The 27481-nt window shown below is 43.3% G+C and overlaps 1 protein-coding gene across 1 annotated transcript in view; it reads left to right on the top strand.

Annotated features, from left to right (window-relative positions):
* The window catches only part of tbc1d16 (TBC1 domain family, member 16), a 33711-nt gene extending 6890 nt beyond the window's left edge, over positions 1-26821 (top strand). The window contains exons 3-13 of the mRNA XM_065010434.1: positions 561-723; positions 1947-2267; positions 10329-10523; positions 10872-11019; positions 11190-11354; positions 11712-11860; positions 13808-13942; positions 15870-16056; positions 16400-16579; positions 21806-21952; positions 24100-26821. Of these exons, the coding sequence (XP_064866506.1) occupies positions 561-723; positions 1947-2267; positions 10329-10523; positions 10872-11019; positions 11190-11354; positions 11712-11860; positions 13808-13942; positions 15870-16056; positions 16400-16579; positions 21806-21952; positions 24100-24384 (2075 nt within the window). The 3' untranslated portion in view covers positions 24385-26821. The remainder of the gene's footprint in view (positions 1-560; positions 724-1946; positions 2268-10328; positions 10524-10871; positions 11020-11189; positions 11355-11711; positions 11861-13807; positions 13943-15869; positions 16057-16399; positions 16580-21805; positions 21953-24099) is intronic.
* The last annotated feature ends 660 nt before the right edge of the window (positions 26822-27481 follow it).

Below are 27481 nucleotides of genomic sequence, written 5' to 3' on the forward strand. Positions count from 1 at the left end.
TCTGCATTTCCTTGTTTGTTCATGAGTCAGATCTCCTTATTTCTTTTCAGGTTACTTCCTCTTTGTCTCACTTGTTTTGTGTCATACCTAGTAATGTTTCCATGTACAGTATGCCACTACTTTGCCACCTCTTCCATCATGGTATGGTATGTTAGCTATGGACAGTATATTTGTGTATCAACTTATTAAGGTTATAGATGTCTAATCTATTATAGTTCTCAGGCCAAAATATTTTTCCCATGAACCAGAAGTCAGATTGACTCCAGATTTGGTATATCTATCTATCTGACTTCTGGTTCATGGGAAGAAGGTTTGTCCTGGGGAGAACTGACTTGGTTCTGGGATCCTTTTCTCTTAGTGTGATCTTCTCAGGTGACTTCGGTGCTTGTGTTTTCTTGTGTGTCCTCTCTTTCTCAACCTGTCTCCAATCCTCCTCTGATATGATTTCATCAGGGTGAGTGTGTGTTCTCGTGTGTGTGTGTTGTTGTCCATGTGTCTGTGTTCCTGTGTGTTTGTGGCCATGTTTCTCCATCTCTCTCATGACTCCCTTCTCTCCTCAGGGTACCTGTGTGTGCACATGGAGAAGGATGAGAGCCTGGGAACCACTCTGATCCTAACCTGGGTTCCCAACTCCCGCATCCAGAGACAGGACGAGGAGGCCCTGCGTTACATCACCCCAGAGAGCTCACCTGTCCGCAGGAACGCTCGGCGCAGGCCCCACAGGTAGAGTGGGGGGAGGGGAACGTAATGGACTTCTGTAGCTGGTGATATTGCAATAACGGGTGTTATCGTGAAAACGGCTTGTATCGCGGTAACAGGTTTTATTGTGATAACTGCTTGTATCGCGGTAACAGGTTTTATTGTGATAACTGCTTGTATCATGGTAATACGTTTTATTGTGATAACTGCTTGTATCGCGGTAACAGGTTTTATTGTGATAACTGCTTGTATCGCGGTAACAGGTTTTATTGTGATAACTGCTTGTATCGCGGTAACAGGTTTTATTGTGATAACTGCTTGTATCGCGGTAACAGGTTTTATTGTGATAACTGCTTGTATCGCGGTAACAGGTTTTATTGTGATAACTGCTTGTATCGCGGTAACAGGTTTTATTGTGATAACTGCTTGTATCGCGGTAACAGGTTTTATTGTGATAACTGCTTGTATCGCGGTAACAGGTTTTATTGTGATAACTGCTTGTATCGCGGTAACAGGTTTTATTGTGATAACTGCTTGTATCGCGGTAACAGGTTTTATTGTGATAACTGCTTGTATCGCGGTAACAGGTTTTATTGTGATAACTGCTTGTATCGCGGTAACAGGTTTTATTGTGATAACTGCTTGTATCGCGGTAACAGGTTTTATTGTGATAACTGCTTGTATCGCGGTAACAGGTTTTATTGTGATAACTGCTTGTATCGCGGTAACAGGTTTTATTGTGATAACTGCTTGTATCGCGGTAACAGGTTTTATTTGATAACTGCTTGTATCGCGGTAACTGGTTTTATTGTGATAACTGCTTGTATCGCGGTAACAGGTTTTATTGTGATAACTGCTTGTATCGCGGTAACAGGTTTTATTGTGATAACTGCTTGTATCGCGGTAACAGGTTTTATTGTGATAACTGCTTGTATCGCGGTAACAGGTTTTATTGTGATAACTGCTTGTATCGCGGTAATACGTTTTATTGTGATAACTGCTTGTATCATGGTAATACGTTTTATTGTGATAACTGCTTGTATCGCGGTAATACGTTTTATTGTGATAACTGCTTGTATCGCGGTAACAGGTTTTATTGTGATAACTGCTTGTATCCTGACAACTGAGCCTGAACTTTTGTAATATAGGTGAACTCTGTTTCAGGATGGTGCTTAATTTCCATCTGGTCGAATTTCATCCTCTGAAAAAACATTTTACGGTAACACTAATGTTAACCCTACCTGCAGGCCCCACTCCCGACACCCTCCCGCCCAGGAGGAAGATGAGGACCGGGAGGAGGAGGAGAGGATTGGGAACGGAACTGGGATTGGAGGGGCCCTGGGTCTGGAGGCCAGCATAGAGCCCCCTCCTCCCCAGCAACAGCAGTCCCAGTCTGGGACGGATGAGGGGGACGAGGGGTCCTGTGAGCTATCGGCTGACGAGGTGAGCAGGGACAGCACCATGGGCTCAGACTCAGACACCACCTTCTCCTCACCCTTCTGTCTGTCGCCCGTCAGCGAGTCCCTCTTTGAGAACAGCGGCTCTGTGTTCCTGGACAACGAGAGCAGGTGAGCTGGGAGGGGATGGGCTTGTGTGTGTGGATAATACAGACCTTGGTTCATATTGTAATTTAAATCCTTTCAAATACTTTATCAGGGCTTTGAGTTTGCATGTTGTCATTAAACCAATAGAAAAAGTCAGGCTAATGCAAATACTAAAAGTATTTCAAAGATTTCAGTATTTGAATGCAGGTCTGTTGTGTGTACGTATTTTGTTTGTGACTTGTGTTAGACATGGATACGAATGGGGTGTTTTGGTGAAAAAAATGAAAGTTATTATCAGTTGGATTTTGTGTGAATTATCTATGCGAGTTACTTATTGATATGCAGAGCACAAATGGAGCTGTAGTTTCCATGGTACTTCTAATTTATGTATGTATTGAATCCAGTCTCTGTCAGTTCAGACGCTGAATATTGGTGTCTTATCTCGCAGTGGAGACATATTGAAATAGTTTAAGCATATAAGCACATGACAGAAATGCTTTTCCAATTATTTGGGTGGAGAAGCATCCAACTTGTTAAATACATATTTGAAACTGACAGCCTGAATGCCAACAAGAACCTGCAACCATTTGCATAAACTGGAAATTTAATCGTTTCCCCCCCACTTTATAAAATAGTTTTAAAAAGAGAGAGAGAGCAGCCGTCCGTGTTTAAAGGCCTTGAATCATGTTGAACCTACACTCCAGATGCCAGTTTCTCACCTCGCAAGACAGAATTTCTCACCAGATCAAGGTAGTTGTAATAGGCCAAACCTACCACAAGGTGGAGCCACGAGAAGGGAATAAGTGTACTCTTACTGTCATTTTATTTTATTATTTTACTAGGCAAGTCAGTTAAGAACAAATTCTTATTTTCAATGACGGCCTAGGAACAGTGGGTTATCTGCCTGTTCAGGGGCAGAACGACAGATTTGTACCTTGTCAGCTCGGGGATTCGAACTTGCAACCTTTCGATTACTAGTCCAACGCTCTAACCACTAGGCTACCCCACCGCCCCGTCATTGGGGGAGGTTCACACTTCACACAGCATTTTAAAAAAAATTAAACCTTTATTTAACTAGGCAAGTCTGTAAATGAGAATTTGTTGTTAACTATTACTGCCTCCCAAGGCTGGATGTGTCACTCTGTAGGAGAGAACGGGCTGTTAAAGCAGACAATTACAAGGTTACAAGGTTCTTATTGGCAACATGGGCCAAAACACACACATTGTCCTTCACTAAATCAATCCAATTTAAGCAGCTTAGTTCGCAGTTAGGAGTTAGCAGTTAGCACACACATTCATTATGTGGTCCATGCAGGAATTCTACCAACACTCTGCTCCAACCAACTAAACCATCTGGACTAAACCACTATCATGTTGCTGTACTGACCTTATGGCCATTCTCCTTTATACATCCCTCAGAGGTCGTTTCCACACAGAGGTATTTGGCCAGAAACACAGCCCAGGATGAGGCAGTTTGAAGTGTGTGTTTGTCCATTTAACACTGGAAGTGCAGTTAGTGTGTGACTTGGCAGCTTTCTCTTGCACTGCCTCTAACCTTTTCTTCCTCTCTCTCGCTCTCTCTCTTTTTCTTTCACTCGTTCTCTCGCTCGCTCTCTCTTTCTCTCTCTTTATCCTTCGCTAATGTTTCTCTTTAACTCAATCTCCATTTTTTTCTCCCTGTACTTCCTCTCCCCTCTTCTCTCCCTCCCTGGGTCTGTGTGAAACTCTCTTTGATTCCTCCCTGCTCCTGGGGTTGTTGTACTGGGCAGTGTGTCAACTGGGTGGATTAGAGGAATGGAGAGTGGTCTGGTCGGGGCCTACAGGCAGCAGCCAACCCCTCTGGAACAGCACAGCTCTCAGCTTTAATTGACACTGTTAAGGGGCCTGGGACTGGAAACATGTCACTAGGAATCATGCAGAGAGAAATAATCTGTGTGCAAGAAAGTGAGTGTGAAGAGGGAGTGTAAGAAAGCGAGAGAGTACATTATGTTGTTGTGTGGGAGAGACTGTGTATTGTAGCTTTGTGTGTGTGCATGCATGCGTGTTCCCAATGCTATTATTGTTTCACACTTTTGAAACTCATCTATATGGTTAAGCTATTAGTGGCTCCAGTACAGCATCTACTGTATATGGCTCCAGTACAGCATCTACTGTATATGGCTCCAGTACAGCATCTACTGTATATGGCTCCAGTACAGCATATATATGGCTCCAGTACAGCATCTATATGGCTCCAGTACAGCATTTATATGGCTCCAGTACAGCATTTATATGGCTCCAGTACAGCATCTACAGTTGAAGTCGGAAGTTTACAAACACTTAGGTTGGAGCCATTAAAACTAGTTTTTCAACCACTCCACAAATTTCTTGTTAACGAACTATAGTTTTGGCAAGTCGGTTAGGACATCTACTTTGTGCCTGACACAAGTAATTTTTCCAACAATTATTTACAGACAGATTATTTCACTTACAATTCCAGTGGGTCAGAAGTTTACATGCACTAAATTGACTGTGCCTTCAAACAGCTTGGAAATTTCCCAAAAATTTCATGGCTTTAGAAGTTTCGGATAGGCTAATTGGCATAATTTGAGTCAGAGGTGTACCTGTGGATTTATTTCAAGGCCTACCTTCAAACTCAGTGCCTCTTTGCTTGACATCATGGGAAAATCAAAAGAAATCAGCCAAGACCTCAGGAAAAAAATGGTAGAGCTCCACAAGTCTGGTTCATCCTAGGGAGCAATTTCCAAACGCCTGAAGGTACCACATTCATCTGTACAAACAATAGTACGCAAGTATAAACACCTTGGGACCACGCAGCTGTCATACCGCTCATGAAGGAGACGCGTTCTGTCTCCTTGAGATGAAAGTACTTTGGTCCCAAAAGTGCAAATCAATCCCAGAACAACAGCAAAGGACCTTGTGACGATGCTGGAGGAAACCGGTACAAAAGTATCTATATCCACAGTAAAACGAGTCCTATATCGACATAACCTGAAAGGCCGCTCAGCAAGAAAGAAGCCACTGCTCTAAAACCACCATAAGAAAGCCAGACTACGGTTTGCAACTGAACATGGTGACAAAGATTGTACTTTTTGGAGAAATGTCCTCTGGTCTGATGAAACAAAAATAGAAGAACACCATCCCAACCGTGAAGCATGGGGGTGGCAGCATCATGTTGTTGGGGTGCATTGCTGCAGGAGGGACTGATGCACTTCACAAAATAGATGTCATCATGAGAAAGGAAAATTATGTGGATATATTGAAGCAACATCTCAAGACATCAGTCAGGAAGTTAAAGCTTGGTCGCAAATGGGTCTTCCAAATGGACAATGACCCCAAGCATGCTTCCAAAGTTGTGGCAAAATGGCTTAAGGACAACAAAGTCAAGGTATTGGAGTGGCCATCACAAAGCCCTGACCTCAATCCTATAGAAAATTTGTGGACAGAACTGAAAAAGCGTGTGCGAGCAAGGAGGCCTACAAACCTGACTCAGTTACAACAGCTCTGTCAGGAGGAATGGGCCAAAATTCACCCAACTTATTGTGGGAAGCTTGTGGAAGACTACCTGAAACGTTTGACCCAAGTTAAACAATTTAAAAGCAATGCTACCAAATACTAATTGAATGTATGTAAACTTCTGACCCACTGGGAATGTGATGAAATAAATAAAAGTTGAAATAAACAAGATCCTAACTGACCTAAGACAGGGAATTTTTACTAGGATTAAATGTCAGGAATTGTGAAACTGAGTTTAAATGTATTAGGCTAAGGTGTATGTAAACTTCCGTCTTCAACTGTATATGGCGCCAGTACAGTATTCTAAACCACTGAATGTAGTGCGTCTGTAGGACAAAATTGCTATTTGTTTTCTTTATCTTTAAAACTTTTAAATTCTTAATGTATCTCAAAAGTATTTTGCTGCCCTGTACAATTGTTAGAATCCTAAACATAGGTAATTAAATCATAGTGAATTTCCATGCAAATGTACAATAATATATTTATATAACAACATAAAACTTATTTTCATGAGCTGAAATATAAGATCTCAGAAATGTTCAATATGTTTTGAGGGAGCATGCAATTGGCATGCTGACTGCAGGAATGTCCACCAGAGCTGTTGCTAGATAATTTAATGTTTATTTCTCTACCATAAGCCGCCTCCATTGTTTTAGAGAATTTGGCAGAGCCCAACCGGCTTCACAATCACAGACCACATGTAACCACGCCAGCCCAGGATCTCCACATCTGGCTTCTTCACCTGCGGGATCGTCTGAGACCAGCCACGCAGACAGCTGATGAAACTGTGGATTTGCACAACCGAAGAACTTCTGTACAACTGTCAGAAACCGTCTCAGGGAAGCTCATCTGCGTGCTGGTCGTCCTCACCAGGGGCTTGACCTGACTGCTGTTCACCAACTTCAGGGGGCAAATTCTCACCTTCGATGGACACTGGTACGCTGGAGAAGTGTGCTCTTCATGGATTAATGCCAGTTTCAACTCTAACGGTTAGATGGCGTTGTGTGGGCGAGTGGTTTGCTGATGTCAATGTTGTGAAACCGAGTGTCTCGTGGTGAGGTTATGGTATGGGCAGACATAAGCTATGAACAAACACAATTACATTTTATCGATGGCAAGTTTGAATGCACAGAGATACCATGACGAGATCCTGAGGACCATTGTCGTGTCATTCATCCACCTCCATCACCTCATGTTTCAGCATGATAATGCACGGCCCCATGTCGCAAGGTTCTGTACACAATTCCTGGAAGCTGAAAATGTTCCAGTTCCTCGATGGTCTGCATACTCACCAGACATGTCACCCATTGAGCATGTTTGGGATGCTCTGGATATACGCGTACTACAGCGTGTTCCAGTTATTGTCAATATCCATCAACTTTGCACAGCCATTGAAGAGTAGTTGGACAACATTCCACAGGCCACATTCAACAGCCTGATGAACTCTATGTATGGAGATGTGTCGCTCTGCATGAAGCAAATGGTGGTCACACCAGATACTGACTGGTATACTGATCCACGCCCCTACCTTTTTTTAAGGTATCTGTGACCAACTGATGCATTTCTGTAGTCCCAGTAATGTGAAATCCATTGATTAGGTCCTAATGAATTTGTTTCAATTGACTGATTTCCTCTTATGAACTGTAATTCAGTCAAATCATTGAAATTGTTGCGTATTTGTGTATTTCATTCAGATCCCTATTAGCTGTTGAAAAAGCGGCAGCCACACAACATAGAACATGACAACATGCAGAACACTAATAGATAAGAACACAAATGTAAAGCTACATTGAAAACATCCAAAGAAAACTGTTAGTGTGTGTCTCTTCACAGTCCATGTTGTTCCTTGAGGTGTTTCATATTTCTTGCCTGAGTTACCATGTAGTCATTTTCCCAGTCTCTGTTCTTACTTGGGGACTGGGTTTTTGAGCTGTGATAACTGGCTGAAAAGACAACTTGGTACTTTCAACACATCAATATTTCTTACAACGATCGACAGTGATTCAGTCAATCCCTCGTCCACTCTGAGCCAGGAGTGGCTGATATGCATGTTATTGACATTGGCCCTCCATGTACATTTGAGGGCCAGACGTGCTGCTCTGTTCTGTGCCAGCTGCATCTTTTCTAGGTATTTGTTTTGCCGCACCTGACTGGACAACTGTTTGGTTGCATGTGATGTCTCACAGACAGACCTTTCCCCATCTTTACAACAATGCAATCAATATGCTTTGCCCTTGACAGTTTACAATCTAATAGAACACCAAGAAGTGTCTCTTCTACTTGCTCTACAGCCACATCATTCATTGAGTTTAGGGACCATGGGGGTTGAGCCCCAGGCTCTGGTTCTCAGGGTGATGCCAGAGCTCTGTCCCTGGGGTAGAGCATCACGTAGGTGGGGAGCTTGTAGCTGTAGCTCCCCTGACGAGGGACATGCCATTAAAACAGCTTTTCCATCAAAACATGCTGTTGACATATACTGAGTGTACTAAACATTAAGAACACCTTCCTAATATTGAGTTGCACCCCCCCGACCACTTTTTGCCCTCAGAACAGCCTCAATTTGTCAGGGCATGGACTCTATAAGGTGTTGAAAGCATTCCACAGGGATGCTGGCCCATGTTGACTCCAATGCTTCCCACAGTTGTCAAATTGGCTGGATGTCATTTGGGTGGTGGACCATTCTAGATACCCACTGGAAACTGTTGTGCATGAAAAACCCAGCACCGTTGCAGTTCTTGGCACTTAAATATTTTGTATTGCCCATTCACCCTCTGAATGCCACACATACACAATCCACGTCTCAATTGTCTCAGAGCTTAAAAATCCTTCTTTAACCTGTTTCTTTCCATTCATCGACACTGATTGTAGTGGATTTCACAAGTGACATCAATAAGGGATCATAACTTTCACCTGGATTCAGTCTGTCATGGAAAGAGCAGGTGTTACTAATGTTTTGTCCACTCAGTGCATAGTCTGTGTATAACACTGTATACATAGGCTATAGTGTAGTCGCTATAGAGAACAGCATCAGCTATTATTGTGAACATTTAGCATTAGCTAATTGAGATCCACTGATGAGGTAGATGGCATTTAAAACCTCTCCGTAGCACCCACTGGTATGTTACTGTAAGATATCTTCACTTCACTGATTAAGTAGACGACATTTAAAACCTCTCCGTAGCACCCACTGGTATGTTACTGTAAGATATCTTCACTTCATTGATTAAGTAGACGACATTTAAAACCTCTCCGTAGCACCCACTGGTATGTTACTGTAAGATATCTTCACTTCATTGATTTAAGTAGACGACATTTAAAACAGGTCCATGTTCAACACCTTCTGTTGATGCTGATTAGTTAACTGGAAAGCCCATAGAGACAGATAGCTTAGCAATATCTCAGTTACAGTAGTTAGCATGTAGCGCAGTTGAAATATTCCTTTATTGAGGCAATGTTTTAATCAATCAAATGTTGTCAGATTTTATTCAAGCAGACCATTAAGTGTGAGACTTTTGGTTTCTGTATGTTCTCTCCGCACCTCAATGTAATACAATAGGCCTATGACCTAGTTTTTGAACCCAGGTCTGCTATGACTAGGTTTATATTGAGGCAGACAGAATCTCCCCACTCCTCTGTGCTGTAGTGTCCCAGGACTGGGACCTTTTTCATGATTTGATACATGATCCAGAGGGCAGTGAATCTGACCAATGAAGGGACACCTTGCTGTCTCCATGGATCTCACATTATTTTCCCATATACAGGTATGTGACAACCCGAGACATGATCAATTCACAACCATTGATTTAGTTTGAAACTGACCAGCTCATAGGCTGTTTGTATTTATTATGGACTTAGAGAAATACTGTTCCATCGGCATACAAGGAAACAGCATTTAAATGTAAATGTTTTTCCATATTATTGACTTGTGTTTACTGGCCCTATTTGCAATTAATACGTCACTGTGCTTTTCAGGTCTGGCTCTCCAAGATGTGTCTTGGGGTGTGTTTTGCTTGTTAATTGTTTTATTTACCCCCTTACCCAGATGTGTGTGTGTGTTAACGCAGTAGAGGAACCCCCAGCTCGGGTTACAGTGCCGGGGAAACAAACAGTGGCCTTGGGGGAATGACTGGGGAAATTGGAAGGCAGACGCTGTGCTGTGTGTGTGTGTGTGTACACACAGTTTCTGTTGTATGCACTGTGTGTGTGTGATGTGCGTGGTTCCCCCGCTGCACATTAACCGCCATGCATTCTTCTCTGTCCCATGGTCTAAGCCAGAACAATCCCAGGACATAAAACAAGGAACCACAACAGGGCAGTAAAATAGACTTCTGATATTCAACACTAGTCAGAAACAGTACATAGCCCTCTGGACCCTGTTTGCCATGTCTATGCTTATGTGTTGTTAGAATTACCTCTGTGTGCAATGCAACGATTCTCCAAAATCATGGTCCCATCAGTTTCCCTTAGACGCTGATCTAAGGTCTGTTTTGCATTTAGCCAGTAATAGTTGTGGGTGTAAGTTAATCTGATCCTATAACCAACTCAACTTCTCCCCCCTCATTTTCTCAGGGAGCTGTGCGACGAGTCCATGACCCATTCGGCTAGCTCCGCCTCCAGCCTGGACAGCCACGCTCCCTCTGAGAACAACAGCCAATCGCAGGGCATGCGGTGGGAGGAACAGCAGAAGGTGCTGGCGTTGGAGCAGCTGGGGGGAGTGTTCCGGGTCGACCTGGGTCACATGAGGTCGCTCCGCCTCTTCTTCAGGTCAGCCAGGGGTCATGTGGGGTCATGTTGTCTGGATACTTTATGACCTCAGGAACTTTACTCTCATAACAACTCACCTGCATACAGTTGTGTTGTTTGGCCTGTGAGGGTAAAGGGGAGGATTATCATTGTCCAACGATTACATAAATGAAAAGTCACTTCAGAAAGTGGGCCTATATGTATGTAAAAAATGACTGTATTTGACAATCCAGGAAATGTTTCTGAAATTCTTCAACTGAGAGTTTGCTGTATATGTTATAAGCCATGTTTTAGCAGTGCAGTAACATGGTATGTGTGTTTCTTTCAGCCAGTGTTTCTGTATGTTTGAATGGTATGTTGTGATTCCAGTGATGAGGCGTGTAATAGTGGTCAGCTGGTGATCGCCAGCAGGGAGAGCCAGTATAAGGTCCTCCACTTCCACCACGCAGGTCTGGACAAGCTGGCTGAGGTCTTCCAACAGTGGAAGTGCTGCAGAGAGACTCAGCTCAAAGACCAGGTGAGGCATTGTGGCTAGATATCATGTTCCTACAGTGTTCGCATTGTGGCTAGATGCCATGTTATTTCAGTGTTGGCATAATGGCTAGTTCCTTGATATCTCTCTCTCTCTGCCCCACACCTGTCTGTCTCGCTCCCTCTCTGCCCCCCACCTATCGATCTCTCTTCCAGGTAGTGGATGAGAAGTCATGTATGCAGTTCTCCATCCGGAGGCCCACCCTGCCGTCCTCTGAGACCCACCCAGAGGAACGTCTGTACCGCCGCCTGGACGTCACCACCTGGCTCCGACACCTCAACCACAACGGACAGGTGGAGGAGGAGTACAAGCTACGCAAGGTGAGTGTGTAGCTGGGATAAGACCTTGGAAGACTGACAGACTTGCTTACATTTGTATACGATCACGTGTCTCTCTATTATGCATGGGAATATTTGAACAGATTTCTTAACTAAAAATGACATGGAGCTGATTTCCTGGTGTTTTTAGTCTTATGTCAAACAATGGAAATGCAAAAAAAAATTTTTTTTTTTTTTTTTACAAAATTCTCTCAATAAATGGGGGGCCAAATAAAACCACTCACAGCACTAATTCGGCCAATGGGCCACCAGTTGGGGAACCCTGGTGTAGTTAGATAACATTTGAATTCTAGACTTCTACTACCCAGGCTGATCATGTCCTCTCTGTCCCCCTCTCAGGCCATCTTCTTTGGGGGCATTGACCCATCCATCCGCGGGGAGGTGTGGCCCTTCTTACTGCACTACTACAGCTGTGACTCCTCCTCCCAGGAGAGAGAGGCCTGGAGACTGCAGAAACGCTCTGAGTACCACCACATCCAGCAGCGGAGGTAGGTGTCTGGGGGGTTTACTATAACTAATGGCTCTCCATCCAGGGGAGCTGCACTGCTGCTGACCATGTTCCTCTGTGTGTGTGTGTGGGGGGTTCTATTGTGTTGTTTTCGATGAAAGAAGGACATTCATAACACTGGAACATATGTGGTTAATTTATACAAAGGAATAAGGTGGCACCAAGCCATATCCTGCTAACTGTTACACACACACACCTTGTGGTTTCACTTTGCAAATGGAGCAATCAATAGACACAATTACAGAACGTTGTTATGGGAGTGCTGGGTGTAAATTAACAGGCCTCCTGGGTAAAAACATGTAATCGCTGATCAAATCATATTCTCATATTCTACCCATATTCTACTCTTATATTCTATCAATATGATGACTACAGCTCAAAATGCACACACCACGCACAACGCACACACCACACACACACTAAAAGAGAGTGAAGGATGCAACCAGTCAGTTTATTTTAGCCTTCCAGCGTTACTTGTCTGTCTGTCCCTAATCCTTTTTCTTTTTCAATACATTTACATTTGACATTTGAGTCATTTAGCAGACGTTTGTCCAGAGCCACTTACAGGAGCAATTAGAGTGCCTTGATCCAGGGCACATTGGCAGGTGTTTCACCTAGTCTGCTTGGATATTCGAACCAGCGACCATTTGGTTAATGGCCGTATGCTCTTAACCACTAGGCTACCTAAGCTTCCACACAGTGTGCATGTTTGTGCAGGTGTGATGCACGACTGCACAGAATGAATATGATAATTGTCCGGTCTTCAGCGGAATGGCGTATTAACCTTTAGATTACATCAGAAGATGTCATCCAAACCAGCCAATTAGACGCTCTCTTCCTCCTGTGATGTGATGAGGCTGATGGAAAAACACTTGACTGAGCCTCCAGGGGCCATTGGCTCATCATTAAGACCCTGGAACTACAGTCTCGGCCTTCTAAAGGTGGTGGCACCGGTAACTCTACTTAAAGCCTGCAGATATGATGCATTATGATGCAGGTATAATAACTGATTAGACTTGTCATGAACATGTATGACACCCTAATAATCATCTGTTTGTGATCCTGACTAATGACCAGCCCCTGTTAATTAAATCAATTAGTTCTATATGGAAATATAACATTATATTATTTATATAAGTCACATTTTGAAGGAATCAATTATTGCTTGTTTGATTTGATGTTCTGTGCTGTAGCCAGTACTGTTGAAGATGTTAAACATGGATGATCCTGCTGGAGAGGAGAGAGATGTCAATATATACCTGTTCTGAACAAACACTGGAGGAGGAGAGGGTTGTGGAGAGTTGATTCAGTTTGCTCATCTATTTTCTACAAGGTCTGATGTCTCTGTGGTCTTACATGTTAATGTTGAGTTACACGATTAGGGGATTCTGGTAGCAGGACCAGGTACAGGTGCTGACAGTTCTCCAGAAAGGGAAGAAGAGAGGGAGAGAGTGAGGCATGGAGGTAGAGCGGGGACAAGGGACTGGGAGAGAGGGATCAAGGGACTGGGAGAGAGGAGGGAGTGAGGGAGGAGACGCCGAGGGAGAGGCAGACAAACACAGACCCAGAAAGTAAACAGTTGCGTGAAGTTGCATCAGGCCGAGTGTTATTGTTCCTGGCGGGGCTCAATGGAAAACAAATAGTGTTAATTAAATCCCCTCTGCTCTGCTCGTTTAGGGTCAGGTCCTCAGTGTTCAGGTTCTCAGCCAGAGAGTGATGGGAGGGGGTTAGGGTTAGATCATAGGTTGTTTAAGTGGTTTACATTGCCCCAACATCCTCACCCTACCCTTTTCCTGACATCCTATCAAGGGTTAAATTAAAAGTACATTTTTGAAGTTGAGTAACTGCCATTTAAGTTTGGTTGACATTAGTGCATAGCCCCAGTATTTAACCCAGTAAAACCCTTGCCTGTCCCTGCCATGCCCAGGTTGTCTATGAGTCCTGAGGAGCACAGTGACTTCTGGAGGAAGGTTCAGTTCACCGTGGATAAGGACGTGGTGAGAACAGACCGCAGCAACCACTTCTTCAGGGGAGAGAACAACCCCAATGTGGAGATCATGAGGTCAGGACAGATGGCTCTGTCTGGGTATTTCCCTCTTCTCTCCCCTACCACTTGTCTTTCCTCTCATCTCTATCCATATCCTTCCCTCTCACTCTTTATTCTACATTTCTCTCTCTCCTCTCTTACCACTCTTTTCTCCTCCCTTTCTTCCTCACCTTTTCCATTCCTCATATTTCCTATCCCATAGTCCAGTGCACAGGAGGTAATATTGTACATGAATATCATATTCTGAACCCTGGGGGAAGCTAGCTAATGACTTTCATGCTTTATTGACTCCCAGTAAGTTGTTAGAGCACTAGTTCTGATGCATACTTACAGCTAATAGCTTCCTAAATGAAGGAGCTAAAGGCTTTCAAAACCAGGCTGTTAAGTGACTCATGGCTGGTTCTCGGTATTGGTAAAAATAACTGGGTCAAGTAGAGTAGGGGTGGGGGAGGTTAGAACTCTCATGTATTATTATGGACCAATATTGTCTCACCACTTTTCATATTTGTCTTATTCATTCGCTTCCTCTGTTTTAATGCCATAGTGTTATTTAGCTTTAAGTTCCTCCGTGTCCACATCACTAAGGACTGATCATGGTCCACACACTCCAACACAGTCGTGAAGGCACAACAACACCTCTTCCCCCTCAGGAGGCTGAAAAGATTTGTCAGGGACCCTCGGGATCATTATAAAGTTCTACAGCTGCACCATTGAGAGCATCTTGACTGGCTGCATCACCGCTTGGTTTGGCAACAGCTTGGCATCCGACCGCAAGGCTCTATAGAGGGTAGTGTGTACGGCCCAGTACATCACTGGGGCCGAGCTTCCTGCCATTAAGGAACTCTATACCAGGCGGTGTCAAAGGAAGGCCCTAAAAATGATCAGACTCAGACATCCTAGTCATAGACTGTTCTCTCTGATACCGCACGGCAAGCGGTACCGATGCACCAAGTCTGGAACCAACAGGACCCTGAACAGCTTCTACCCCCAAGCTATGACTGCTAAATAGTTAGTTCGGGTAGCTATTGGTTAACTATTTAACTATCTTCATTGACCATTTTTGCCTTAACGTTTTTGACTCATCGCATACACTGCTGTGACTGTTTATTATCTATCCTGTTACCTAGTCACTTTATAGGGCCCTACCTATATGTACATATCTACCTCAATGACCTCGTACCCTTGTACATGGACTCTGTACTGGTACCTGTTTACAAAGCATGTGAAAAATACATTTTGATTTGATCTAAATTGATTGTTTTAACGACAGTGTCTAAACATCTATATGACCTGTTGGTTAGGGTGATGGGTTAGTATGACTTTGTATGTATAACTTTATGTATGACTTAGTATGAGGTCATATGTATGAGGTAATATGTGTAACTTAGTATGAGGTAATATGTGTAACTTAGTATGAGGTAATATGTGTAACTTAGTATGAGGTAATATGTATGACTTAGTATGAGGTAATATGTGTAACTTAGTATGAGGTAATATGTGTAACTTAGTATGAGGTAATATGTGTAACTTAGTATATGTGTAACTTAGTATGAGGTAATATGTATGACTTAGTATGAGGTAATATGTGTAACTTAGTATGAGGTAATATGTGTAACTTAGTATGAGGTAATATGTGTAACTTAGTATGAGGTAATATGTGTAACTTAGTATGAGGTAATATGTGTAACTTAGTATGAGGTAATATGTATGACTTAGTATGAGGTAATATGTGTAACTTAGTATGAGGTAATATGTGTAACTTAGTATGAGGTAATATGTATGACTTAGTATGAGGTAATATGTATGACTTAGTATGAGGTAATATGTATGACTTAGTATGACGTAATATGTGTAACTTAGTATGAGGTAATATGTGTAACTTAGTATGAGGCGACTATGATCTCTTGATATTGTCTGTGGTGGTGTTCCTCCCTTCCTCCAGATGTGTGCTGCTGAACTACGCGGTGTTCAACCCAGAGATGGGCTACTGCCAGGGCATGTCTGACCTGGTGGCCCCCCTGCTGACCGAGGTGCAGGATGAGAGTGACACGTTCTGGTGCTTCGTAGGCCTGATGGAGAACACCATCTTCATCAGCTCTCCCCGCGACGAGGACATGGAGAGACAACTGGTAAGGGGACCGAGGGAGAGAAAGTGTCTTTCTCTCTTTTTATTACACACACTTCTCTCTCTCTCTCTCTGTGATTCTCCTGTTTTATTTTGTGTGTGTGTGTGTGGCGTTACATTCATATCCACATTAGTGCCCTATCCATCTCTCTCTCTCTATCTGTGATTCTCCTGTTTTATTTTGTTGTGTGTGTGTGTGTGGCGTTACATTCATATCCACATTAGTGCCCTAACTCTCTCTCTCTATCTGTGATTCTCCTGTTTTATTTTGTGTGTGTGTGTGTGTGTGTGGCGTTATATTCATATCCACATTAGTGCCCTAACCATCTCTCTCTCCCCCGTTCCAGATGTACCTGAGGGAGCTGTTGCGTCTGATGCTGCCCCGGTTCCACCAGCACCTGACCCAGCTGGGGGAGGACGGCCTACAGCTGCTGTTCTGTCACCGCTGGCTCCTACTCTGCTTCAAACGGGAGTTCCCCGACACAGAGGCCCTGCGTATGTGGGAGGCCTGCTGGGCACACTACCAGGTACCCAAGTTTACATCAGCATACACACAGCAACATCATGTTGTACATGGCATTGGTGTACACAGAGCAACATCATCATGTTGTACACAGAGCAACATCATCATGTTGTACACAGAGCAACATCATCATGTTGTACACAGAGCAACATCATCATGTTGTACACAGAGCAACATCATCATGTTGTACACAGAGCAACATCATCATGTTGTACATGGCATTGGTGTACACAGAGCAACATCATCATGTTGTACATGGCATTGGTGTACACACAGCAACATCATCATTGTTGTACACAGAGCAACATCATCATGTTGTACATGGCATTGGTGTACACACAGCAACATCATCATGTTGTACATGGCATTGGTGTACACAGAGCAACATCATCATGTTGTACATGGCATTGGTGTACACACAGCAACATCATCATGTTGTACATGGCATTGGTGTACACAGAGCAACATCATCATGTTGTACATGGCATTGGTGTACACAGAGCAACATCATCATGTTGTACATGGCATTGGTGTACACAGAGCAACATCATCATGTTGTACACAGAGCAACATCATCATGTTGTACATGGCATTGGTGTACACAGAGCAACATCATCATGTTGTACACAGAGCAACATCATCATGTTGTACATGGCATTGGTGTACACAGAGCAACATCATCATGTTGTACACAGAGCAACATCATCATGTTGTACATGGCATTGGTGTACACAGAGCAACATCATCATGTTGTACACAGAGCAACATCATCATGTTGTACATGACATTGGTGTACACAGAGCAACATCATCATGTTGTACACAGAGCAACATCATCATGTTGTACATGGCATTGGTGTACACAGAGCAACATCATCATGTTGTACACAGAGCAACATCATCATGTTGTACATGGCATTGGTGTACACAGAGCAACATCATCATGTTGTACACAGAGCAACATCATCATGTTGTACATGGCATTCATCATGTTGTACACAGAGCAACATCATCATGGTGTACACAGAGCAACATCATCATGTTGTACATGGCATTGGTGTACACAGAGCAACATCATCATGTTGTACACAGAGCAACATCATCATGTTGTACATGGCATTGGTGTACACAGAGCAACATCATCATGTTGTACACAGAGCAACATCATCATGTTGTACATGGCATTGGTGTACACAGAGCAACATCATCATGTTGTACACAGAGCAACATCATCATGTTGTACACAGAGCAACATCATCATGTTGTACATGACATTGGTGTACACAGAGCAACATCATCATGTTGTACACAGAGCAACATCATCATGTTGTACATGACATTGGTGTACACAGAGCAACATCATCATGTGGTACACAGAGCAACATCATCATGTTGTACATGACATTGGTGTACACAGAGCAACATCATCATGTTGTACACAGAGCAACATCATCATGTTGTACATGACATTGGTGTACACAGAGCAACATCATCATGTTGTACACAGATGTTGTACACTGAGCAACATCATCATGTTGTACATGGCATTGGTGTACACAGAGCAACATCATCATGTTGTACGTGGCATTGGTGTACACAGAGCAACATCATCATGTTGTACGTGGCATTGGTGTACACAGAGCAACATCATCATGTTGTACGTGGCATTGGTGTACACAGAGCAACATCATCATGTTGTACATGGCATTGGTGTACACAGAGCAACATCATCATGTTGTACATGGCATTGGTGTACACAGAGCAACATCATCATGTTGTACACAGAGCAACATCATCATGTTGTACATGGCATTGGTGTACACAGAGCAACATCATCATGTTGTACACAGAGCAACATCATCATGTTGTACATGGCATTGGTGTACACAGAGCAACATCATCATGTTGTACACAGAGCAACATCATCATGTTGTACATGGCATTGGTGTACACAGAGCAACATCATCATGTTGTACACAGAGCAACATCATCATGTTGTACATGGCATTGGTGTACACAGAGCAACATCATCATGTTGTACACAGAGCAACATCATCATGTTGTACACAGAGCAACATCATCATGTTGTACACAGAGCAACATCATCATGTTGTACATGACATTGGTGTACACAGAGCAACATCATCATGTTGTACACAGAGCAACATCATCATGTTGTACATGACATTGGTGTACACAGAGCAACATCATCATGTGGTACACAGAGCAACATCATCATGTTGTACATGACATTGGTGTACACAGAGCAACATCATCATGTTGTACACAGAGCAACATCATCATGTTGTACATGACATTGGTGTACACAGAGCAACATCATCATGTTGTACACAGAGCAACATCATCATGTTGTACATGGCATTGGTGTACACAGAGCAACATCATCATGTTGTACATGGCATTGGTGTACACAGAGCAACATCATCATGTTGTACGTGGCATTGGTGTACACAGAGCAACATCATCATGTTGTACGTGGCATTGGTGTACACAGAGCAACATCATCATGTTGTACGTGGCATTGGTGTACACAGAGCAACATCATCATGTTGTACATGGCATTGGTGTACACAGAGCAACATCATCATGTTGTACATGGCATTGGTGTACACAGAGCAACATCATCATGTTGTACATGGCATTGGTGTACACAGAGCAACATCATCATGTTGTACATGGCATTGGTGTACACAGAGCAACATCATCATGTTGTACATGGCATTGGTGTACACAGAGCAACATCATCATGTTGTATGTGGCATTGGTGTACATGGAATTGGTGTACACAGAGCAACATCATCATGTTGTACACAGAGCAACATCATCATGTTGTATGTGGCATTGGTGTACACAGAGCAACATCATCATGTTGTACATGACATTGGTGTACACAGAGCAACATCATCATGTTGTACACAGAGCAACATCATCATGTTGTATGTGGCATTGGTGTACACAGAGCAACATCATCATGTTGTACGTGACATTGGTGTACACAGAGCAACATCATCATGTTGTACACAGAGCAACATCATCATGTTGTACACAGAGCAACATCATCATGTTGTACACAGAGCAACATCATCATGTTGTACGTGGAATTGGTGTACACAGAGCAACATCATCATGTTGTACACAGAGCAACATCATCATGTTGTACATGACATTGGTGTACACAGAGCAACATCATCATGTTGTACACAGAGCAACATCATCATGTTGTACATGACATTGGTGTACACAGAGCAACATAATCATGTTGTACACAGAGCAACATCATCATGTTGTACATGACATTGGTGTACACAGAGCAACATCATCATGTTGTACACAGAGCAACATCATCATGTTGTACATGGCATTGGTGTACACAGAGCAACATCATCATGTTGTACGTGGCATTGGTGTACACAGAGCAACATCATCATGTTGTACGTGGCATTGGTGTACACAGAGCAACATCATCATGTTGTACGTGGCATTGGTGTACACAGAGCAACATCATCATGTTGTACATGGCATTGGTGTACACAGAGCAACATCATCATGTTGTACATGGCATTGGTGTACACAGAGCAACATCATCATGTTGTACATGGCATTGTGTACACAGAGCAACATCATCATGTTGTACATGGCATTGGTGTACACAGAGCAACATCATCATGTTGTACATGGCATTGGTGTACACAGAGCAACATCATCATGTTGTATGTGGCAGTGTACACAGAGCAACATCATCATGTTGTACATGGCATTGGTGTACACAGAGCAACATCATCATGTTGTATGTGGCATTGGTGTACACAGAGCAACATCATCATGTTGTACATGCATTGGTGTACACAGAGCAACATCATCATGTTGTACATCAACATCATCATGTTGCAACATGGCATTGGTGTACACAGAGCAACATCATCATGTTGTACGTGACATTGGTGTACACAGAGCAACATCATCATGTTGTACACAGAGCAACATCATCATGTTGTACACAGAGCAACATCATCATGTTGTACACAGAGCAACATCATCATGTTGTACACAGAGCAACATCATCATGTTGTACACAGAGCAACATCATCATGTTGTACATGACATTGGTGTACACAGAGCAACATCATCATGTTGTACACAGAGCAACATCATCATGTTGTACATGACATTGGTGTACACAGAGCAACATCATCATGTTGTACACAGAGCAACATCATCATGTTGTACATGACATTGGTGTACACAGAGCAACATCATCATGTTGTACACAGAGCAACATCATCATGTTGTACATGGCATTGGTGTACACAGAGCAACATCATCATGTTGTCATGTTGTACATGGCATTGGTGTACACAGAGCAACATCATCATGTTGTACGTGGCATTGGTGTACACAGAGCAACATCATCATGTTGTACGTGGCATTGGTGTACACAGAGCAACATCATCATGTTGTACACAGGCAACATCATCATGTTGTACATGGCATTGGTGTACACAGAGCAACATCATCATGTTGTACATGACATTGGTGTACACAGAGCAACATCATCATGTTGTACATGGCATTGGTGTACACAGAGCAACATCATCATGTTGTACGTGGAATTGGTGTACACAGAGCAACATCATCATGTTGTATGTGGCATTGGTGTACACAGAGCAACATCATCATGTTGTACATGGAATTGGTGTACACAGAGCAACATCATCATGTTGTACACAGAGCAACATCATCATGTTGTATGTGGCATTGGTGTACACAGAGCAACATCATCATGTTGTACGTGACATTGGTGTACACAGAGCAACATCATCATGTTGTACACAGAGCAACATCATCATGTTGTACACAGAGCAACATCATCATGTTGTACACAGAGCAACATCATCATGTTGTACGTGGAATTGGTGTACACAGAGCAACATAATCATGTTGTACATGACATTGGTGTACACAGAGCAACATCATGTTGTACGTGGAATTAGTGTACACAGAGCAATACAAACACACAACATTAGCATACATACACCAATATCAAAGAGTTTATAGCCTGCTATAGGTATAACCATCATTCATACAACACACTAGTTATGGAGATTAGAGTTGGATGTAGACACAACCAGACACACAAACTGTACTGTAGGCAGGCTCTCCACAGTCCAGTATAAATGTACTTTGTCAATAACATGCTATCGCTCCCTCAGACGGACTACTTCCATCTGTTTGCGTGTGTGGCCATCATCGTGCTGTACGGTGATGACGTGACGGAGCAGCAGTTAGCCACCGACCAGATGTTGCTCCACTTCAGTAACCTCTCCATGCACATGAACGGGGAGCTGGTGCTGCGCAAGGTAACGCTAGCAGTTAGCCTTAGCATGACGATGCGTTACTCCATCCAAGGCTGGGCCACTTTTCATCATGCTATGCTAGGCTATACTAGCATGTTATGCAACGCTAGCATTTTACCCTCTAGTTAGCATACTATGGTGACTGCTTAATTCTTAACTCATCCCCTCAGTGTACACTCATCGCCTGCGCCGAATGGATTTAAAAGGAATGGCGTTTGTAATACAACAAAGCATAATAGTCCTTGTTGCTCCCCAGCCCTCAAAGAGTCTTGAAATACTTGCTGTGATCCTGCCATGTTGAGGATTTCTGAATGATGGCCGGTAGTGTGTCTCTGTCTTCTCCTCGTGTTTATGGGTGCCATGTTGAGGATTTCTGAATCATGGCCGGTAGTGTGTCTCTGTCTTCTCCTCGTATTTATGGGTGCCATGTTGAGGATTTCTGAGTCATGGCCGGTAGTGTGTCTCTGTCTGTCTTCTCCTCGTGTTTATGGGTGCCATGTTGAGGATTTCTGAGTCATGGCCGGTAGTGTGTCTCTGTCTTCTCCTCATGTTTATGGATGCCATGTTGAGGATTTCTGAGTCATGGCCGGTAGTGTGTCTCTGTCTTCTCCTCGTGTTTATGGATGACATGTTGAGGATTTCTGAATCATGGCCGGTAGTGTGTCTCTGTCTTCTCCTCGTGTTTATGGATGACATGTTGAGGATTTCTGAATCATGGCCGGTAGTGTGTCTCTGTCTTCTCCTCGTGTTTATGGATGCCATGTTGAGGATTTCTGAATCATGGCCGGTAGTGTGTCTCTGTCTTCTCCTCGTGTTTATGGATGACATGTTGAGGATTTCTGAATCATGGCCGGTAGTGTGTCTCTGTCTTCTCCTCGTGTTTATGGATGACATGTTGAGGATTTCTGAATCATGGCCGGTAGTGTCTCTCTGTCTTCTCCTCGTGTTTATGGATGCCATGTTGAGGATTTCTGAATCATGGCCGGTAGTGTGTGTCTGTCTTCTCCTCGTGTTTATGGATGACATGTTGAGGATTTCTGAATCATGGCCGGTAGTGTGTGTCTGTCTTCTCCTCGTGTTTATGGATGCCATGTTGAGGATTTCTGAGTCATGGCCGGTAGTGTGTCTCTGTCTTCTCATGTTTATGGATGCCATGTTAATAGTGCTGCTGCAGCAACAGCACATTTTAGCATGCAGGTGTTAGGACTGTTATAGAACCCCTATCAGGTTTGATGTGTCTGTGAACAGCTCAGCCCTATTTAGTTTAAATTAGATCACGTTAATTGATTTAGGCTGCGTTAGATCATGTTCTTCCACGTCTGAAGGAGATATTGATTTAGTCAAATGTTATTCAAATCTCCATGATACTAAGTGTGATACTGTTAGCTGTTTTGCAAGTCTTGAGGTATAGCTTCTTTGCTGCCTTCTATTTCCTCCTTTCTACGTGTCTTCCTCGTGTTTAACCTTTCTCTCATACACTGCCACTCCTCTCCTCCAGTCCCTTGTTCTCTCACATGCTCTCTTTCTCTCATACACTGTCACTCCTCTCCTCCAGTCCCTTGTTCTCTCACATGCTCTCTTTCTCTCATACACTGCCACTCCTCTCCTCCAGTCCCTTGTTCTCTCACATGCTCTCTTTCTCTCATACACTGTCATGCTCTCTTTCTCTCCTCTCCTCCAGTCCCTTGTTCTCTCACATGCTCTCTTTCTCTCATACACTGTCACTCCTCTCCTCCAGTCCCTTGTTCTCTCACATGCTCTCTTTCTCTCATACACTGTCACTCCTCTCCTCCAGTCCCTTGTTCTCTCACATGCTCTCTTTCTCTCATACACTGCCACTCCTCTCCTCCAGTCCCTTGTTCTCTCACATGCTCTCTTTCTCTCATACACTGTCACTCCTCTCCTCCAGTCCCTTGTTCTCTCACATGCTCTCTTTCTCTCATACACTGTCTCCAGTCCCTCCTCCAGTCCCTGTTCAGTCTCACATGCTCTCTTTCTCTCATACACTGTCACTCCTCTCCTCCAGTCCCTTGTTCTCTCACATGCTCTCTTTCTCTCATACACTGTCACTCCTCTCCTCCAGTCCCTTGTTCTCTCACATGCTCTTTTTCTCTCTCTTCCTTTCTCTCTCCCACCCTTCCTACTACCAGGCCCGTAGTCTGCTCTACCAGTTCCGTCTGTTACCCAGAATCCCGTGCAGCCTCCATGACCTGTGTAAGCTGTGCGGTCCAGGGATGTGGGACAGTCGCTACATCCCGGCCGTGGAGTGTTCTGGGGAGCACCCCGACTCCCAGAGCTGCCCCTATGGAGGCACAGCCACCCCCCAGCCCTCTGCCTCCCCGTCACCCTCCCCCTCACCCAACCCCACCCCACTCCCCGAGGGCAAGAGAGGCTCCAAGACCAGAGACATCTTCATGTTTCGGAAGCAGTCCTGAGTTGAAATAGGGGGGAGGGAGACGATGGTGCTAACTATAACTGTTGAGTAGATCAGAAGCTGCAGTACCACTTTTCTGCCACTAGGATTCCCAACATACTGTATGTGCTTCTCTCTGATACTTCTCTTCACACTCTCCCCCTTTTCACAATCCCCTTCTTATTAAAGGGATTTTCCACCTGATCCTTTTGTCCGGTGTGACATGGAACACTGCCTTATAAGAATGTATATTTATTTGGAACATTCAGTACCACAGACACTTGGCACTACGGTTCCCATGAAGAAGCTGCTGCTCTGCTATTGGAGGAGATTGGACAATCATCACTCTGTTGGACTGTAACATTTCAGGGTCCACACTGTGGTCTAAGGTTGCTGGACTCGATTCAACGTGACTCCAACGGTCAAATACTGACTTGAAGGGGAATTGTCGAGATTTGAACTCCATCGAAAGGTTTTCATATGCTCACAATGGAATGTTTGTGTGAATAATGGAATGATATATTATCTCAGCATATTGCAATCAGGCTGAAGCCTATTAACACGACACACGGATAAACCTCCATCAACCAAGAGAGGCAGGCTGTCATTTCAACTGTCAGTAAGTTGAAATATTGTTACTTTTCAAATCATATATTTTTTTCTGTTCCCTTCAAAGAGGGAGTGTGTGTATCTGTGGGTTTGCGATTACAATATTTAGCAATATAGTATGATTATATCCTTGCATGAGCAACCCTTTAAGTATAAAGGGCACAACCTGTTTAGCGAATAACACAAAGCCCAAAACAGAGGTGTGTGTATATAGGAAACTGTTTCCACAACAAGTTTTCTACAAACATCCTTATCAGACTCCTGTTCAGAAACCTGCTCATTTATTCTTACATTATCAGATGACACTGCCTGTCAGGCTGAAGGAAGGTGGGATTTCATTTATCTTTGATAAGAGGGGATATGAATAAATATGGCATCTATCAAATCAATAGGGGTTAAAAAATTAAAAGTTAGACTATATGTAGAGCTTAAAAAATATGCGATGATGGTTGTGGATATCCCACCATTACCAGTCAGTGTACAGTTTGGTCAGCTAGCTACATATCGAATATGAGATCATGTGTTTAAGTTTACTTTAAGTTTGTTTTTGTTAAAAAATGTCAGATAGGGCAGTTGTGTAAAAGCTCAGTGTTTTTGTTTTTCCATATCTAGAAACACATTGACCTCCACCTTGACCTCCAAGTGAATGAACACCACCATCGTTGTCACTGCACTAAACAATATTATAATTCATTAGATTTGTACAGCACAGCGTCAATCAAATACAATGAAATCTCAAGGTTCTTCACCTGCACCAACCAAGTGAATTTGTCCATATGAATGTATCCACTTTGTTACTTTCTATTCTCTTGACTGTTTATTTCACGTGTGTGTGTGTGTGTGTGTATAAACAGCAGTGACCTAACATCTGGTAATGAGTTGGGGAGCAGCCACCAATAGGCCTCCACTGACTGATCTCCTCAATTACACAACACATCATCACAGAGCGGGTGAAAGAAAACCAACCAAAGAGGAATGGCAGCTCTGTACCCAACCTGCTCCAAATACTATTTGAAATCATTTTAAATGGTTTATTTGTGGTTGACTGAGCTTGCCTGGCTGAGTAATGGGCCAATAGATTAGTCCCAAAAGGCAGGCAGATGACACCAAAAGCTTAAAGTATTTGAAAGATTTTAATTATTGAATTTAAATCTATTTCTCAGAGAACTATCAAGGCCTATCAAGTGAAGTGTTGGGATCTGCATGTTTCCTGTAATCTGTGAGTTGTCACGGTGGCGAGGGTTCAGGGGGTGGGTGTTAGAGTGCCACTCCTGGGGGAAAAACATCTTCAAATGGCCACTAAAAGGTAACATTAGGATCTTCAAGCTGCTTCCCCTCGCTCTCCCGCTCAACATGCAGTCTGCAAATGACATGCATTACTGGCCCCTGCGTCCATTAGTCATCTGTGGCTGCTGCTCGCTGAAAAAGCCTGGAGATTTAGAAGATTGTACCAACCACTTTATAAAGGGCTAACCGATGGATGGTAACGTGGTTTGGAAAATAATTGGGTGGCAAGGCAGCGGGGCTTTGTGTGTGTGTGTTTATTTACTTGCTTATCTCGATTCTTCATCTCTTTCCATGGACTGTTTATCTCACGTTGAAACTGTTTCTGAACGTGAGTCACTGTAACATGTCTTTGGGTTTAGTTGTATTTCAAAATGTTTGTGACTGAGTTATCACTGAATGTAGAGTTCTATAAGGTTCTATAATAATACACAGGCCACTGATGAGGGCCTACTGTGGTCCTATGCTGTAGTGTAGTCAACACATACAACACTGGCTTTCACATGCTGCAGGGCCGTGGTGAAGGCAGAAACGTTGGTGATTTGAAATAAATGGTGTAAATGGAACTTTTATTTTCACACACTTTTCTCTCTGCATTCTGAACTTGAACTTAAGCATGAGGAAATGCATGTGCCAGCCAGCTCTTCGTTTGGGAGGAGATCACACAAATGGCGGTCTGGCAGAGGTGTGTCTACAGATACATGTATTCAGAACTTGATTTCTGACCTTCCCTAATAACTTCCACACCGTTATGCTATTTTTCCATGAAGTAGGATTTGTGATTATTCCCTAAACATAAATGTGTGTAAAATCACTGTTTTTAAATCTAATGGTGGGTTCTGAAATGGAGACGATTATCCACTGATTGTACAAAACATTAGGAACATGACTCCATTCGTTGGGGCATGAACTACAAGGTGTCAAACCTTCCACAGGGATCCTGGCCCGTGTTGACTCCAATGCTTCCCACAGTTGTGTCAAGTTGGCTGGATGTTCTTTGGGTGGTGGACCATTCTCTATACACACAGGAAGTGGTTGAGTGTGAAAAACACAGCAGTGTTGCAGTTTTTGCCCTGGCACCTCCTACCATACCCTGCTCAAAGGCACTTAAATATTTGTTCTTGCCCATTTACCCTCTGAATGGCACACATTACACATGTCCATGTTTCAATTGTCTCGAGGCTTAAACATCCTTATTTAACCCGTCTCCTCCCCTTCATCTACAC

The sequence above is a fragment of the Oncorhynchus nerka genome, linkage group LG26 (genome assembly GCF_034236695.1).
Source record: "Oncorhynchus nerka isolate Pitt River linkage group LG26, Oner_Uvic_2.0, whole genome shotgun sequence".
Classification (NCBI taxonomy): Eukaryota; Metazoa; Chordata; class Actinopteri; order Salmoniformes; family Salmonidae; genus Oncorhynchus; species Oncorhynchus nerka.